This window comes from Rhipicephalus sanguineus, chromosome 1, assembly GCF_013339695.2.
Source record: "Rhipicephalus sanguineus isolate Rsan-2018 chromosome 1, BIME_Rsan_1.4, whole genome shotgun sequence".
In the NCBI taxonomy this organism is placed as follows: domain Eukaryota; kingdom Metazoa; phylum Arthropoda; class Arachnida; order Ixodida; family Ixodidae; genus Rhipicephalus; species Rhipicephalus sanguineus.
The window spans coordinates 303,700,044-303,714,314 of NC_051176.1; the positions used below are offsets into that span (position 1 = coordinate 303,700,044).

The following is a 14,271-nucleotide window of genomic DNA, read 5'->3' on the forward strand; positions in this document are numbered from 1 at the left end:
ATCGGTGGATCATTGTTGGCGTGGACCACCTCACCCGTTATGCAGAGACTGCAGCACTTCCAACGGCTACCGCAAGAGAGGTTGCGTTTTTTATCTTACGCAACTTTGTCCTTCGCCACGGTGCTCCCCGTGAACTTTTGAGCGACAGAGGCCGTGTTTTCCTGTCTGACGCTATTCAGGCCTTGCTCGTCCAGTGCAACATCGTTCATCGAATGACCACCGCATATCATCCACAGACGAATGGCCTCACGGAACGATTTAATCGCACACTCGGTGATATGTTGACAATGTACACGGCATCAGACCAGACCAACTGGGACACCGTCCTGCCGTTCGTCACGTACGCGTACAACACCGCAACGCACGCGACCACCGGTTTCTCACCTTTCTTTCTTTTATACGGACGCGACCCGTCCTGCACGCTGGACACTATGCTTCCCTATACGCCGGACTCGTCTGAATATACTGCGATTTCTGACGTTGCCAGATACGCCGAAGATTGCAGACAATTAGCCCGTTCGCTGACCACCGAGGACCAAGGCCACCAAAAGCTACGGCACGACACCGACCGACCTCTCTCTACTTTCACGACTGGTGACCTCGTTTGGCTCTGGATCCCATCGAGCACTCCTGGCCTTTCCTCGAAATTACGTGCCCGATATCAGGGGCCCTACCGCATTCTTTCTCGCACGTCTCCTGTCAATTATGAGGTTGAGCCTCTGACAGCATCCCACGATTTACGTCGTCGTGGTCGGGAAATCGTCCATGTCAGCCGCCTGAAGCCCTATTACGACCCCGCTATACTGACAACGCCTTAGGTCGCCAGGATGGCTCCGCTATTCACCAGGGGCCAATGTAGTGAAGAGTACGAGACGACGACGAAGCAGCCAAGAAAGCAAAGACACATCGTGAGTGGTAGCCACGCGACCCGAGCTTGCGCTTGCTTGGATTTTGGACCCTCGACGTTCCTCATCGTTCCTTCACTCTGTACGTGAATAAACCACGTGACACATTCAACATGCAAGTACATAAAAATTGGTAACCCCTACGGTCAGAGAGTGCGAACGAGGGCCAACTAACACACGCGTCAGCTTCTTTGAGAGCTTCGTATGTTTCCGCCTGCATTGCGCAGCGCTGTGGTTTCGTCCCCGTTCCCTTTATGCTGCTATGCTCGATACCAACTTTCCGCCTTGGCGTTGTTCCTTGCCCGTAACATTGCTAGAGTACAGGTTTTTACGGAACGAATTTCTGCGTAACAACATTATACCCGGGAGCAACAAGTATCTAAAGAAAATAACGATTTTTCTCGTATTAGTAAATCACTCTTGAAGTTGCCAAAATCACCACGCTTGCCACGAGAAGACGCTTGGTAAGCGAGAAAACGTGCAACATTTCGGGGCTAGATTTGAACATGAACATTTGACCTTGATTTTCTCCTTTATTAATAAACCTATGACGATGAGAATAACGACAGCAGAGTTTTCGTACTGATTCATTCTCTCTAAAAAGAGCCCACGTGGCACCATGAGATTACTGCAGAAAAGAGATATGGTGAGCTGGTTGGTTCATTGCTAATATCCTGTCACGCACTGAGACGTATTCTCACGACCTGCAGCCTATATACTTCAAAATGTGGTGTGACAATGACATTGACATGCGAAATATGCGTTCACGACTTACAGCAGTTGGAGGGAGGTAAGACCATGAAATATCCCGGGAGGGAGATCCGATATCCGGTTCCCGTACAGGACTCTACGAAATGAAGGTGGTGATTAAATTAAATGAAGCATTTGTTAAAAAAAAAGAGAAAGTAACAAGCTCACTTACAATGATGTCAATGACTTTAGTCCATTGAAAGCATCAGGAGCTACTTTCGATATAACATTGCTGCTGAGATCACTGCAGAGGAAAAAAAGAAAACAAGGCCACTTTTGGAACGTGTTCTCTTACTCGTGACCGCATGAGATCAATAGACAGGTCTACTTGCATTCGACGTATCCATTTCAAGTGCGCAAAGGCTTGTGAAGGTATTTCCGTGATTTGGTTCTGCTCCAACCGCCTGCAAAGGAAATATCAGCGAGTTAACGCTAAGCCCGTGGAATACGACGTACTAAAGTATACGTGCACAATTGTTTCAACAGTTTCCAAGACCGCAGCAGTTTTAGTACAGCGTGCGTTGCGTTCGTAACGGCGTCGCGTACGCAAAGAACGCCACGTTTCGCATAGTGCGCTTGCGCAGAACTACTGCGCATCAACACTATGTGAAACGCGGTGTTCTTGCATTGCAACGGTGTTGCAGACACAACGTACGCAGTACTAAAACTAGCCATTGAAGAATTATCGCGCCCGAAGGTCGCGGGATCGAACCCCGGCCGCGGCGGCGCATTTCGATGGAGGCGAAATGCTTGAGGCCCGAGTACTTAGATTTAGGCGCACGTTAAAGAACCCCAGGTTGACATATTCAGCTATTCTGGACACATAACAGCGGCCGCGGCTCGAGGCCAGCGCGTTTTCAATGGAACGAGCCAGTTCACGAATAATTAAGCGTACAGGGCGCACGGTGAAAACGCAGACTACAGAGCGCTTCTGGGAACTGAAACGCACGAGACGACTGCAGCAATCATGTAGTAAGCTTCAGTTTTGTTCCCAGAGCAGGTAAACATCGTATTATGGGAGTCTATGGAAACGACGAAAATTTTAACGCGATAGCAATAGCTCGTTACGCAGAAATTCCGGTGTTGGCATTGTTCGTGTAGAACACCTGCTTGCCACGCCGAAGGCCTGGGTTCGATGCCACCTCGGGTATATCATTTTTTATTATCTGCATCCATGGCGATTTTTCGGTCACGGACAATGATGATTTTTCGCTCAGAACCAACGACGCCGATACCGACACCGGAATTTCTTCGACACGGGCTCTTTAACGCTATCGCGTCAAAATTGGTAATGCGCGACGTGAATGAATGACGCACATAAATGAGAGGTCGTAACATAAAAATCATGACACGCATGTCATGTACTCACGATTTTAGGTGCCAATCTCATGCATGCGCTCGACACCATTTCGCTAGCTTGATATGTACCAAAATTGGTATTGCGCGAGATGACTGTGTGACGCCCATAGGTGACAGGTCGCAACATAAAAATAATGACACGCATGTCATGTACAGCATGACTTACATGCCATGCTCATGGTGCGCTCGCGGCCGTTTCGCTAGATTGATGCATACCAAAATTGGTAATGCGCGACGTGACTGTATTGCGAACATAAATGACAGGTCCTAACCTGCAAATCATGACATCATGTCGTGTACGCCATGGCTTACATGCCGCGCTCATGGTGCGTTCGAGGCCGTTTTGCTAGCTTGATATATACCGAAATTGGTATGGCGTGATATAACTGTACGACGAACATAAACGACAGGTTGTAACGTAAAAATCATGAGACCATGATTTACATGCCACGCTCATGGTGCGATCGCAGCCGTTTCGCTTGCTTGATATATACGAAAATTGGTATTGCGCGACAAGACTGTATGACGCACATAAGGGGCAGGTCGTAACATAAAAACATGTCCAGGATTTGGGGACATATGCACGTACCGCCATCCCTCGTCGGTGACTGCGATGGCCTGGCGTAAATGAATGGGAAATAGGCGAAAAAAAATTCTATCTGACGAAAAAAGTTAGTTGTGAAAAACGACTCCCGGTTCTATACAGTAGAGACGTATTTGAACATTCTGTTAAAATTACAGTGTCGCACCACAAACCGCGTGGCTTCCCGGAGTGTTTAAAATTTTTACAATGGGGCCCCATGTGTGTTTCTAATGGGCGGTGTTCAATTGTCCTGGGAAGCCACACGCTTTGTAGTGCAATACTGCAATTTTACCAAAACGTTCCAGTAGATCTCTACTGTATAGAACCACGAGTCGTTTGGAGCTTGCTTTTTTCAAGAGATATGATTTCTTTCGCGCCCATTTCCCATTCAGTTATGGCAGGACGCCGTTGCTACCGCAAAGAGATGGCGCCACGAACAAAATGTCCCCTAGAGTTACTGTATATGCTACCTTTAGGTAGCAGAGTTGCGCATCTGCCTTCCAAACACCGCTAGCAACCACGCATTGTGGAGAAGCTGACGCTCGGGCCAATTTTTGTATTTTCAGGCGCCGCCGCTCAGCGAACTGAATTTACACTGTAGTCAGATACAACTTTAGGAGGCAGCGGCATTTCCTCCTCAAAGGCGGATGAACACACGCCGGCACCAATGGGTGCGCACTCGGGACTGACGTCATGAGCGGGACTATTTCTTTAGTCGCGGAGGCGATCGGCTGCCACGCTTCGGTCGTCTGGGCGTCTCCTACCTTCTAAAGTTGTATCCGACTATAGTCATCGATAGTCAATGCTTATGGCCGGTATTCGATACACCAGACCTGTTAATCGGCGACACGGTAGGCATGTCGCCTGCAAAAACGGAGTGCGACTTCACCGCATAGCTGTGGTTGCTAGCCAGACCTATGTGCAACTCTGCTACCTAAAGGTAGCATATATAGTAACTCTAATGTCCCCAAATCCTGGGAATGATCATGGCACGCGTGTCATGTACAGCATGACTTACATGCTACGCTCATGGTGCGCGCGCGGCCGTTTCGCTAGCCCGATATATACAAAAATTGGTAATGCGCGACGTGACTATGACGAACATAAATGACAAGTCGTAACATGAAAATCATGAAATACTTGTTATGTACGTCATGATTTGCATAACACAGTCTTTAAGCGCTCGCGGCAGTTTCATTCACTGGATATATACGAAAATTGCTATGGCGTGACATGACGTGACAAACATAAACGACAGGTCCTAACATACAAATCATGACATGTATGCCATGTACTGCATGATTTACATGACACTGTCTTGGTGCGCTTCCGGCCGCTTTGTTAACTGGATATATACCAAAATGGGTATGGTATTGCATGGGTGCGTGACGAACGTAAATGACAGGTCATGCATTGTATGTACCAGAATATACGTTTCATTAGCATGGTATATACCAGATTGTAGATGCATGATAAACATGCGATCGTGAACTACATGCCATGAAGTGAATGCCTTAATTTGCCTTAAAGAGAAGGGATGCGATGTAGGCAGCTCCTTGCTGACTGCTTCACATTACATCGATTCCCACAGTGCGTGGGATCTGCCGGGTTTTTTAAAGCTGAGGCGTATGAAGACACGAATAAAATCCACGCGGAAGGAGGATGCCCCAAAAGCGTCCATCTCCACGACCCTGCTCCTGCCTTTCCTAACCGCTCACGTGGAAACAAGGTAAATGGCGCTCGGTCATGATATTACTACTGCAGCGCTACTTCAATCGCTTTACGGTTTATACTTGCCATTTTTCGAATAACTTTGAATACTGCCGGCAAAATTTGGAACAGGTAGCTTCTGCGCCGTTACTTCCCCATAAATATGTGACAAAATATATGCAGTGAAACATGAAGTAGAACTGACAATTGGGAAGCCGAACCGTAGTTGCATTTCCTCGTACGAGGGAGTGCCCTGTGCGCGTTGTTAGCTGAAACTTCTTGAAATTGGGCTGACATACCGAGATATTAGCTTTGGAAAATTTGGAGCAATCACTTGAGCTGGTGTATTGCCTTGAAGTCCAAGAGATCGCCAGTGCATTGTCCAAATTTCATATATATGCGGACAAATGACTTTGACTCAGAATAGTTGTCTGTGCGAGCGGATATTGTGTATTTAACTGTTCTAAACAGGCAGTGAGTGAGACGTTCGTCAGCCGTTAGGAGGAAACGACTTGTCGTAGGAGGTTTAGAGCGGAACCATCTTATTCCGTACAATGTGCACACCAAGATTTTGCTAAAATAGGTTCCGTAAAATGACAGAACTTATAACAGGAGTATTTCATAGACATTCCACCCGTTGCGATTTTTCAGTGATTGGATCAGGCGAGTTACAATTGGTAGGTCCGATGCACTATAGAAGCATGAGTACATACTAGATGAAGCGTAACGAGGTGTTTCAAATCACGAAATAAATTAAATAAAGTATTATTAATAACTTTTCCACAAGGCGTCCGATTGAATGGGATTGCGAGATGGTGCGAGATGGTGGATGTCTAACGCGCCATATTCCCCCAATTTTAATACTTACTAAGCTGGGATTAATTCAACTGCCGCTGAAGCTGCATAGAATGCTCAATAGCCTTGAGAAATAACGAGTTCAGAATCAGCAACCATCCGCTAAATATGCGCAAGGATATTGCCACGCACCCTTATTTCTTCATTTTGATATATTTGGGTTTCACCCAAAACAAGTGTTAGCACCGCTCGGCGCAGGCCGTGCCGCATAGTGTGGGAAGCTTCGCTATCGTTTCAGATTGTTACGCGCAGGACGCGACTAGTCAAGTTTGTTCGGGAGCTTGCAAGATTCGATCAATTATGTACAAAGGACGACGCGTTCCGCCGATGATCAGATTGCGATTGCCGCTACCAGTGCACAGAGTGCATTGCTTGTACTTTGCTTAGTTTTCTGGACTTGACCCAGTAAAGAGTCTCGTCTCTACCAGCGTGACTACCGCCTTCTTCACCGTCACTACCACGTGACAATATTTAACAGCGTAGCATGTTCATGAACATGAAATTCACTGAAGAACAATAATGGGCTCGAGCGGATACGGCAGACATTGCCTAAACCACGACCGGCAGTTTACCACTGTTGCATTGCATTCCATTCTACCAGTTCTAACATACGGACCAGAAATTTGGAGGATAACAAACAAACTCGAGGAGATATTATGGACCATGCAGCGTGCGATGGAACTAAAATGATAAGTGTAAAGTGAAGAGATAGGAAGAGAGCAAAGTGGGTAAGATAAAAAAAAGAGGAATCCTTGTTTTAAGGTAAAAAAGTGGACAACGGGAGGATCTCGTAATGCGTAGGGTAGGTAGCCGAAGGTATGTGCGAACGACGACACGAATAACAAAAATTGAGAAGCGCTGTCGAGGCCGGCGCAATGTCATGTGGGGTGATGGAATTAACGAGTTCGCACGAATAAAAATGCTAGCGCATAAGAGCGCAAAATGGGGGATGATTGCGAGAGGCCTTCGTCCTGCAATGGACACGATGATGATCGGAATGACGATGAAGAGAACGACGGTGGCAATTATGATTCACCCATTATGATTTACGCCGTCAACTTATCAACCTGGGTAACAAAACGTTGAACCACAGCGCAACTACCGAGAAAAGGACGAATGGAAGAAGGAAGAACAAGGCGCGCAATTATAGCCGATTTATTTCCTTCAAAAGCGCGCATAAAAAAGGGAAGCAAGGAAAACTGCGCTTAGTTTGGGTACCTGGGCACGAATTACCAGTATTAAATGAAGCGGCAGACACTCTAGCTAAGCCTTCCCTTGCAGACTCTGTTCTTTTTCTCTTTCCAGTTACAGGTTTCATTACTGCGGTCAGATTCGGAAAGTGTGCTTTTTTTATTGTCTACACCAAGTCTCGCACCTCACCTGTCTTACAGCACCTACAGTTCTCTCGGAGCATAAAATGTTGCAACACAAAAAAGACAGAAGCAGCAAGACTGCGATGAACAATCTCAACTCTAAATATGTATATATACATGCAAGGAGCTAGTCTGGTGATATCTCATTTACGTTCCTTATGCAATTAGGTGGAGACAGTCGATCACTTCTTGCTGGATTGCCGACGTTTTTCCTCCACCAGAACACGAACCATCAAAACTATAATGCAACAACTTAGTAAGCCATTTACTCCAACTTTGCTGCCGTCGTTTTGAGCTTCCGTACTGGCACATTCGGAGAGGAATACGTGCGTTGTTGCAGATAAATTTATATGTGATTCAAATTGACTTAATTGTTCCATCAATTTCTCATATTAATTGCGAATATGGCTCGGCAAAGATACTTTGAAATTGTATCGCGATACGATACAAGATACTCAGGCCAGAAGTATTCGAGATACAGATACAAGATACCAAAACACTGATTGTATCCGATACGATACATTCCAATTGTATCTTAAGATACTTCGATACATTCGCAAACTTGCTATTATATATCTAGATAATGTCGCACTTAACGCCTATGAACAAAAATGTTCGCTTGAAACTTTAATAACTGCGACCAATTTTGTTTCATTTCAATGAAATGTCTTAATATCTCAAAAGCTTTGTATTTCTTGCTCAATGCATATTAGTTTCATTCCGAAACAACTTACTGGCGTTGCTTTATCTGATTGCGGCTTTTGCTTGTTGCTTGTGTAATTGGTGGCAATCATTGCTCTGCTTGCCGACGCGCTAGCGGGTTGTCATCTCAAATTTTCAAATTTATTTCAACATACAAGCGATGTCGTGGACAATGAACTAAAAGCCAGCAAGGCTTGACAGGGTCCATTGCCTATTTTTTCAGACAGTCACAAAACGGGAAAAACAAGAAATACACCGGAATCAAACTATAAATACAACGCATGATATTACAAGAATACAACAATTACATGAAACACAAGAAATACACAAAAATGCAAAAGAACTACACTATCAATACACCGAAACATATAACAGGAATGCAAGAATAACACAAGAAGTACACAGCATTATAAGCACTAATACATAAACATTGGCATTGCAGTAAATAAACATAGTACATAAACATAGGCATCGCAGTTGCATACATGTTTTTTTTTACATTATGAAGAGTTATATTACATTTTTTGTATTTAAGTGATAGGGTAGTCTATAACGTAGCATCTGATAGGTATAGTTCGTTCTAGACCTCGGTAGTTCCCATATTTCAGAGCTCCTTGTATTGGCCATTTTATGTTTTCGCGTTAAATTAGAAATACGTTTTAGAGTGTCATTGTTCTTTTTAATAGCATTCTTATAACTTCTTATTAATATGCTTTCGTAAATGTTAGGCATTGGTACCAAATTTAGTTTTTCGAACAGAGGACTAGTTGGCGTTAAGTAAGGCACATCTAAAATGCAACGCACGGCTTTTTTCTGCATTCTATGCAGGGTAATGATGTTAGTAAGTGTCGTAGTGCCCCAGACGAGATGACAATAGTGTACGTACGACAGGAACAGGGATTTGTACAGTAGAAGTTTAACACTTTCAGGAAGAAAAAAGCGCAACTTGCATAGTATTCCAGTTAGCCGAGAGAGCTTACCTACTACCATTTCCACATGAGCATTCCATGATAAATGTTGCTCAAATACAACACCAAGACATTTAAAAGTAGGCACAATAGGCAAAATAGAGTTATTAAGATGTAAATTTGTTGTAGTAGCAACGTTTCGATTTTTCGGCCTAAAAAGTACGGCCTTTGTTTTATTGACATTTATTTTCAACGAGTTAGCGGTGCTCCAGGATGATAATTTTGACAGTACTTCGTTGGCTTTAATCATGACATCTTCAGCATCTTTCGCGGTTACTAGAATTGTAGTGTCGTCTGCATATATAATAAATTTTACGTCATTATCAATACTAACTACGTCATTAATATAAATACAAAAAAGCAAGGGCCCCAAAATACTTCCTTGGGGTACTCCTACAATAACTGGTTTCAAATCGGGCACGTGACTATTTATAACTACTTTTTGCATACGGTGCTGAAGATATGATTTTATTAATTTAAAAAAAAACACCGCGAAAGCCATATTAATTAAATTTTTCTATAAGTGTGGTATGATTGATGCAATCAAACGCGTTTGAGTAGTCCACAAAAATACCCAAAGTACATAGCTGACGTTCGAAAGAATCTAATATAATTTCCTTCTGTGTTAGAAGCGCAGTTTCAGTAGACTGCCCTTTCGTAAATACAAACTGCATATTTGTCATTAATTTATGCTTAGTTATAAATGATGTAACACGGCTGTGAATTAATTTTTCCAGCGCTTTTGAAAAAATCGCTAAGACTGACATTGGTCTATAGTTAGCGCGCTTTTATCCCCGCCCTTATGCAACACTATAACCTTAGCAACCTGGAGTGCTTTTGGAAAGGTACCATCAGATAGAACTAGATTGTAAATATGGGTCAGTGCCGGAGTGATGGCATCTAATACGTACTTTGCGGGTCCGATTTCGAAACCATCTATATCGCAACATTTACTATTTCTAATCGACAAAAATGTGTCAGTAATTTCCTTAGGTGTCGTAGGAGCCAAAAGTGCAGACTGGCTGGTCCGCGAACTTAAAAAATTTAAACAGTTGGGATCGTGAGAACTCTTTACCAAACTAGTAAAATATTCATTGAAAAAACCTTCCACCAAGTCCTTCCCTGACATTATATTGTCATCAATCGTGATCTCCTTAATAGTCTCCTTACAGACATCTCGGCCAAGAACAGAGTTAATGCGTTTCCAAAGAATATCTGATTTTTTCGTAACGTCAACGTTAAATAAATGTTGTAAGTATAATCTTTTCTCACGACGTAGAAGGCTGCTTACTTTATTCCTTTGAACCCTAAACTGGCGCAGGGTTTCTTCAGACCGTGTTGAAATAAAATTATGAAATAAGCGATTTTTAATGCTTATTTCCTGTAAGCATTGTTTTGTGACCCATGGCTTTCTACTTCTGCGCGGAGGTTTAACTACCTTGTACCTAAAACATTTTTCATAAGCAACTTTAAACTTCTCATGAAAATAATCGTAAGCAGTTTCGGGGTCGGTAATGGACAGTAAAGGCGACCAATCAATGAGCAATATTTCATTACGAAAGTTGTTTAAGCTATGTGCATTCACATCCCGTACAGTCAAAGGTAAAGGATTTGCGGTTTCAAGAGGCATGGTTTGTTTAAGGAGTAGAAAAATTGGGAGATGATCGCTAATGTGCGTGCTCACAACACCTGATGATAAATGTGTAATTTCAACATTGGTTATGAAGACGTCTATCAATGTAGTTGAGTTAAGTGAAACATGAGTAGGAGCATTTATCACATTTGCAAAACCGTTAGATTCAAGAGTCCTATATAAGTCACCTCGCGGTTTCGAAGTCTTCAAAAAGTCAATGTTTATATCACCTCCCATAATGAGTTTGAAATGGTTATCATTAATCCAGTTTAGGTAATCGTCCATAAAAGACAAAAAGCTAGGCATACTCGTACCTGGAGGTCTATGTAACACACAGTACACATTATTATTGCATTTGACCGAAAGCACTTCGTAATCCAGAGTAACGAAGGAAAATGACTCAATAAGTTGGCAATGTAGCATGTTTTTTGCCATTAACATAACGCCTCCTCCTCTTCGAGAAGGCCTGTTTACAAAAAATGTGTTAAATCCGGGCATCTTGAAAACATCTGCGTCATTTTTAAACCAAGTTTCAGTTATCATCAGTACATCTGGAGTGAAACCGAAAGAGGCAAAAAGGGCAACAATGTGTTCTTCCTTGTTTCCAACTGATTGTGCATTAATGTGGATGAAAGATAAAGAATTCTTGTTTCTTGCGTATAAGCTACCCTCTTCGCAAGGCGAAAGATAAGCAGAACGAGAGCTGTTCATGGATATGACGTCATCGAAAGAAGCCATGGTTTTCCTAGTCGATCTTATCGAGATCCGAGACACAAGCTATGTGCAGTGCTCTGGAAGATTCAGTTTTCCTTACGAAAATCCTGCCGTCTTTTGTCCATGCAAAACGCCAATTCTTTTCTTTCTTTTTCGAGATAGTCATGCCCAGTAGCTTCTTCAGTTTGAAACATACGTGCTCGTTGATATATACCGGGGCAGACTGTGCAAAACCGATATTAGCAGTTGAAAACCTTTTCTTTCTTGCCTTTTCCAAAACTGCATCGCGTTTTGACCTGCTGCAAAACGGCACAAGAATGTTCGACTGCGTTGAGACCTTCGTTGGAATCCTGTGACACACCTCAATATCACTCTGTGCAATGGGTTCGCCGACAGCATCACCAATTTTTTCCAAGATTTTCGGTAGACTTTCATCCTGCGAAACTGGAATACCTTTGACTTCTAGGTTCCTGTTTCGTGAGTACTGCTCCAGTTGCACTATCCTTAATTCATTTTCCTGCACCTGTTTCTTTAGGAGTGCACACTCGGACAAAAAGACGGCATTCTGAGCCTTAACATCTGCATTTTCCTTGTGATTCTAATCACAAGGACTTCAATAAGGAGCCTCCGCACGATGGTGCCAATAGCTCTGGGTGTTCTACCTTGTCCGTAAACGTATTACAGTCTTCGCAATACCGAGTCATCAGGCAGGTGTACAGCAGTAGGAACGCTGGTGGCGACATTCTTTGATACGCATCGTGTTTACTTAGGGGACATAAAACTGCAATGACATTTACAATCTACTTATCTGCTGGCGTAAAGCGTTCGCTATAGTGACGTACTCAGTAATGCGCAATTTTTTAACAATTTTTCTTCTACAAGAGAACATGTGCAGCCCAGAAACGTCTCAGCCGTATTGTATAGTTGCACAAAGCGCCGCAGGACACCGCCGCTATTCTCGCTATATTGCCACTTATAGCTCCAATTACCGGGTGATTAGTAACAGTAATAACATTTAGGAAGTCTAGAAAAGGAAAACAGATATATCTAGCTAAGTGAAATAGAAAAACGGTTCCGTATTAAACACAGTGAATAAGCATAGAAAGCGATACAGGCGGCACCCCCAAGGGGTAATAATAATTGTTGCGTTTTACGTCCCAAAACCACGGTATGATTATGAGAGACGCCGTAGTGGAGGGCTCCGGAAATTTCGACAACCTGGGGTCTTAATACCTAACACGGGCCTCTAGCATTTTGCCTCCATCAAAATGCGGCCGCCGCGACCTTCGGGTCAGCAGTTAAGCACCATAACCACTAGACTACCGCGGCGGGTAACCCCTAATAGCTGTGGCAATTAAGCATTTAAGGTAAGACTACAGAAAATTCAATGCCTATGGAAAATAGCGCGAAACCACTCGTTGCGACGCTCATCAGAAAAATGGTTCAATTTGTAGAAGAATGTCTCTCCAGTCCCTTTGCCAACGTCCGTAAGATGGCTCCTAATAATTTACGTTATTATAATGCAAACTCAATTTTGCTATTTTACTACGTAGTAAGCAGAATTTTTGTTACTGTGTACTCCAGGCACGCGCACATTATTATATATTTGTCCTCAACATCGCCTTGACATAGCAGTAAACTCAAGTGGAATATATGTACACAAACAGTAGCAGAAATGACGCAGACAGTTACAAGTATACTTGTGACTGTCTTCTTATAACTGTCTATTCTTATCAGAATAAAGCAGAGAGCTTACCTTGGCAGTACGTTAAAGACGTATTGCAGTAAGCAGACGAAAAAAAAAAAAAAACAATACAGACACATAGGTAATGTATGGGATGGAAAAGAAGGACAGCTTAGAAAGAGCTTGTGCTAACAATCAAATTATGATTTAATAACTTATTGGATAAAAGAAAAAAAAGAGGTACACCAAGATAGCTTCCGTTAGTTGAATTTTTGTTCTTTAGATGCAGCATCGGTACCGGTGGTTCTATAGAGGTTAGAATCTTATTTGCATATAAGTCAAAATTACATCCACGACGTTCTTCTCGTCGCTGATGTGTGAAATCCACGAGACGCAAAGCAACCCCATTCTTGCATTCTTCAGACTTTGTAACAAAGCACAACGCAAGAGAAACTTCGATAACGACCGACACTACAGAGGCATCAGAATTTGTGCGGAAGACGCCGCACGCATTGAATTGCGTCGCACAGGACAGTGGCTGAGAGCCAAGTGCCATGGCACTGAACCAACTACAAAGAAAGAAAAAGAAAACGAAAAAACGAAAGGTATGTTGAGCGTTGGTCTGTCGAGACGACGCGAGCGCTACCACGTGACTCTGCGGGACGCTCAAAGCTCATCGCCAGCCCTCGCTTGAAAACCTTGTCGGAAAGATAAAATGATGTCACTGTCTTTAGTTTAATTGTGGCGGCTTAGTGGCAACAGTATCAGACTGGGAAGCGGAATTCATTCAGCGTTTATTGTTTCGCACGGCGGTGTTGCGATCGCAGTATCTTGTATCTTAAGATACACGATACATTCTTCAATGTATCACAAATACAGATACTGATACACGTCTTGCAATTCGTATCGCGATACAGATACAAGATACACAAAAAGTACCTAAGATAGTATCTAATATACATGTATATTCGATACTGCCCAGCACTGAATGCGAAGCATTTCTAGCGAACCAAAGGCACTTTGACCGTTTCTTTC

General features: G+C 43.2%; 1 protein-coding gene across 1 annotated transcript in view; it reads right to left on the reverse strand.

Moving 5' to 3' along the window:
• Nucleotides 1-14,271, reverse strand: part of LOC119379389 (protein slit) — a 480,803-nt gene that overhangs the window by 133,091 nt on the left and 333,441 nt on the right. The window contains exons 10-12 of the mRNA XM_037648708.2: nucleotides 1,988-2,059; nucleotides 1,828-1,899; nucleotides 1,681-1,752 (exon numbers count right to left, since the gene is read on the reverse strand). Of these exons, the coding sequence (XP_037504636.1) occupies nucleotides 1,681-1,752; nucleotides 1,828-1,899; nucleotides 1,988-2,059 (216 nt within the window). The remainder of the gene's footprint in view (nucleotides 1-1,680; nucleotides 1,753-1,827; nucleotides 1,900-1,987; nucleotides 2,060-14,271) is intronic.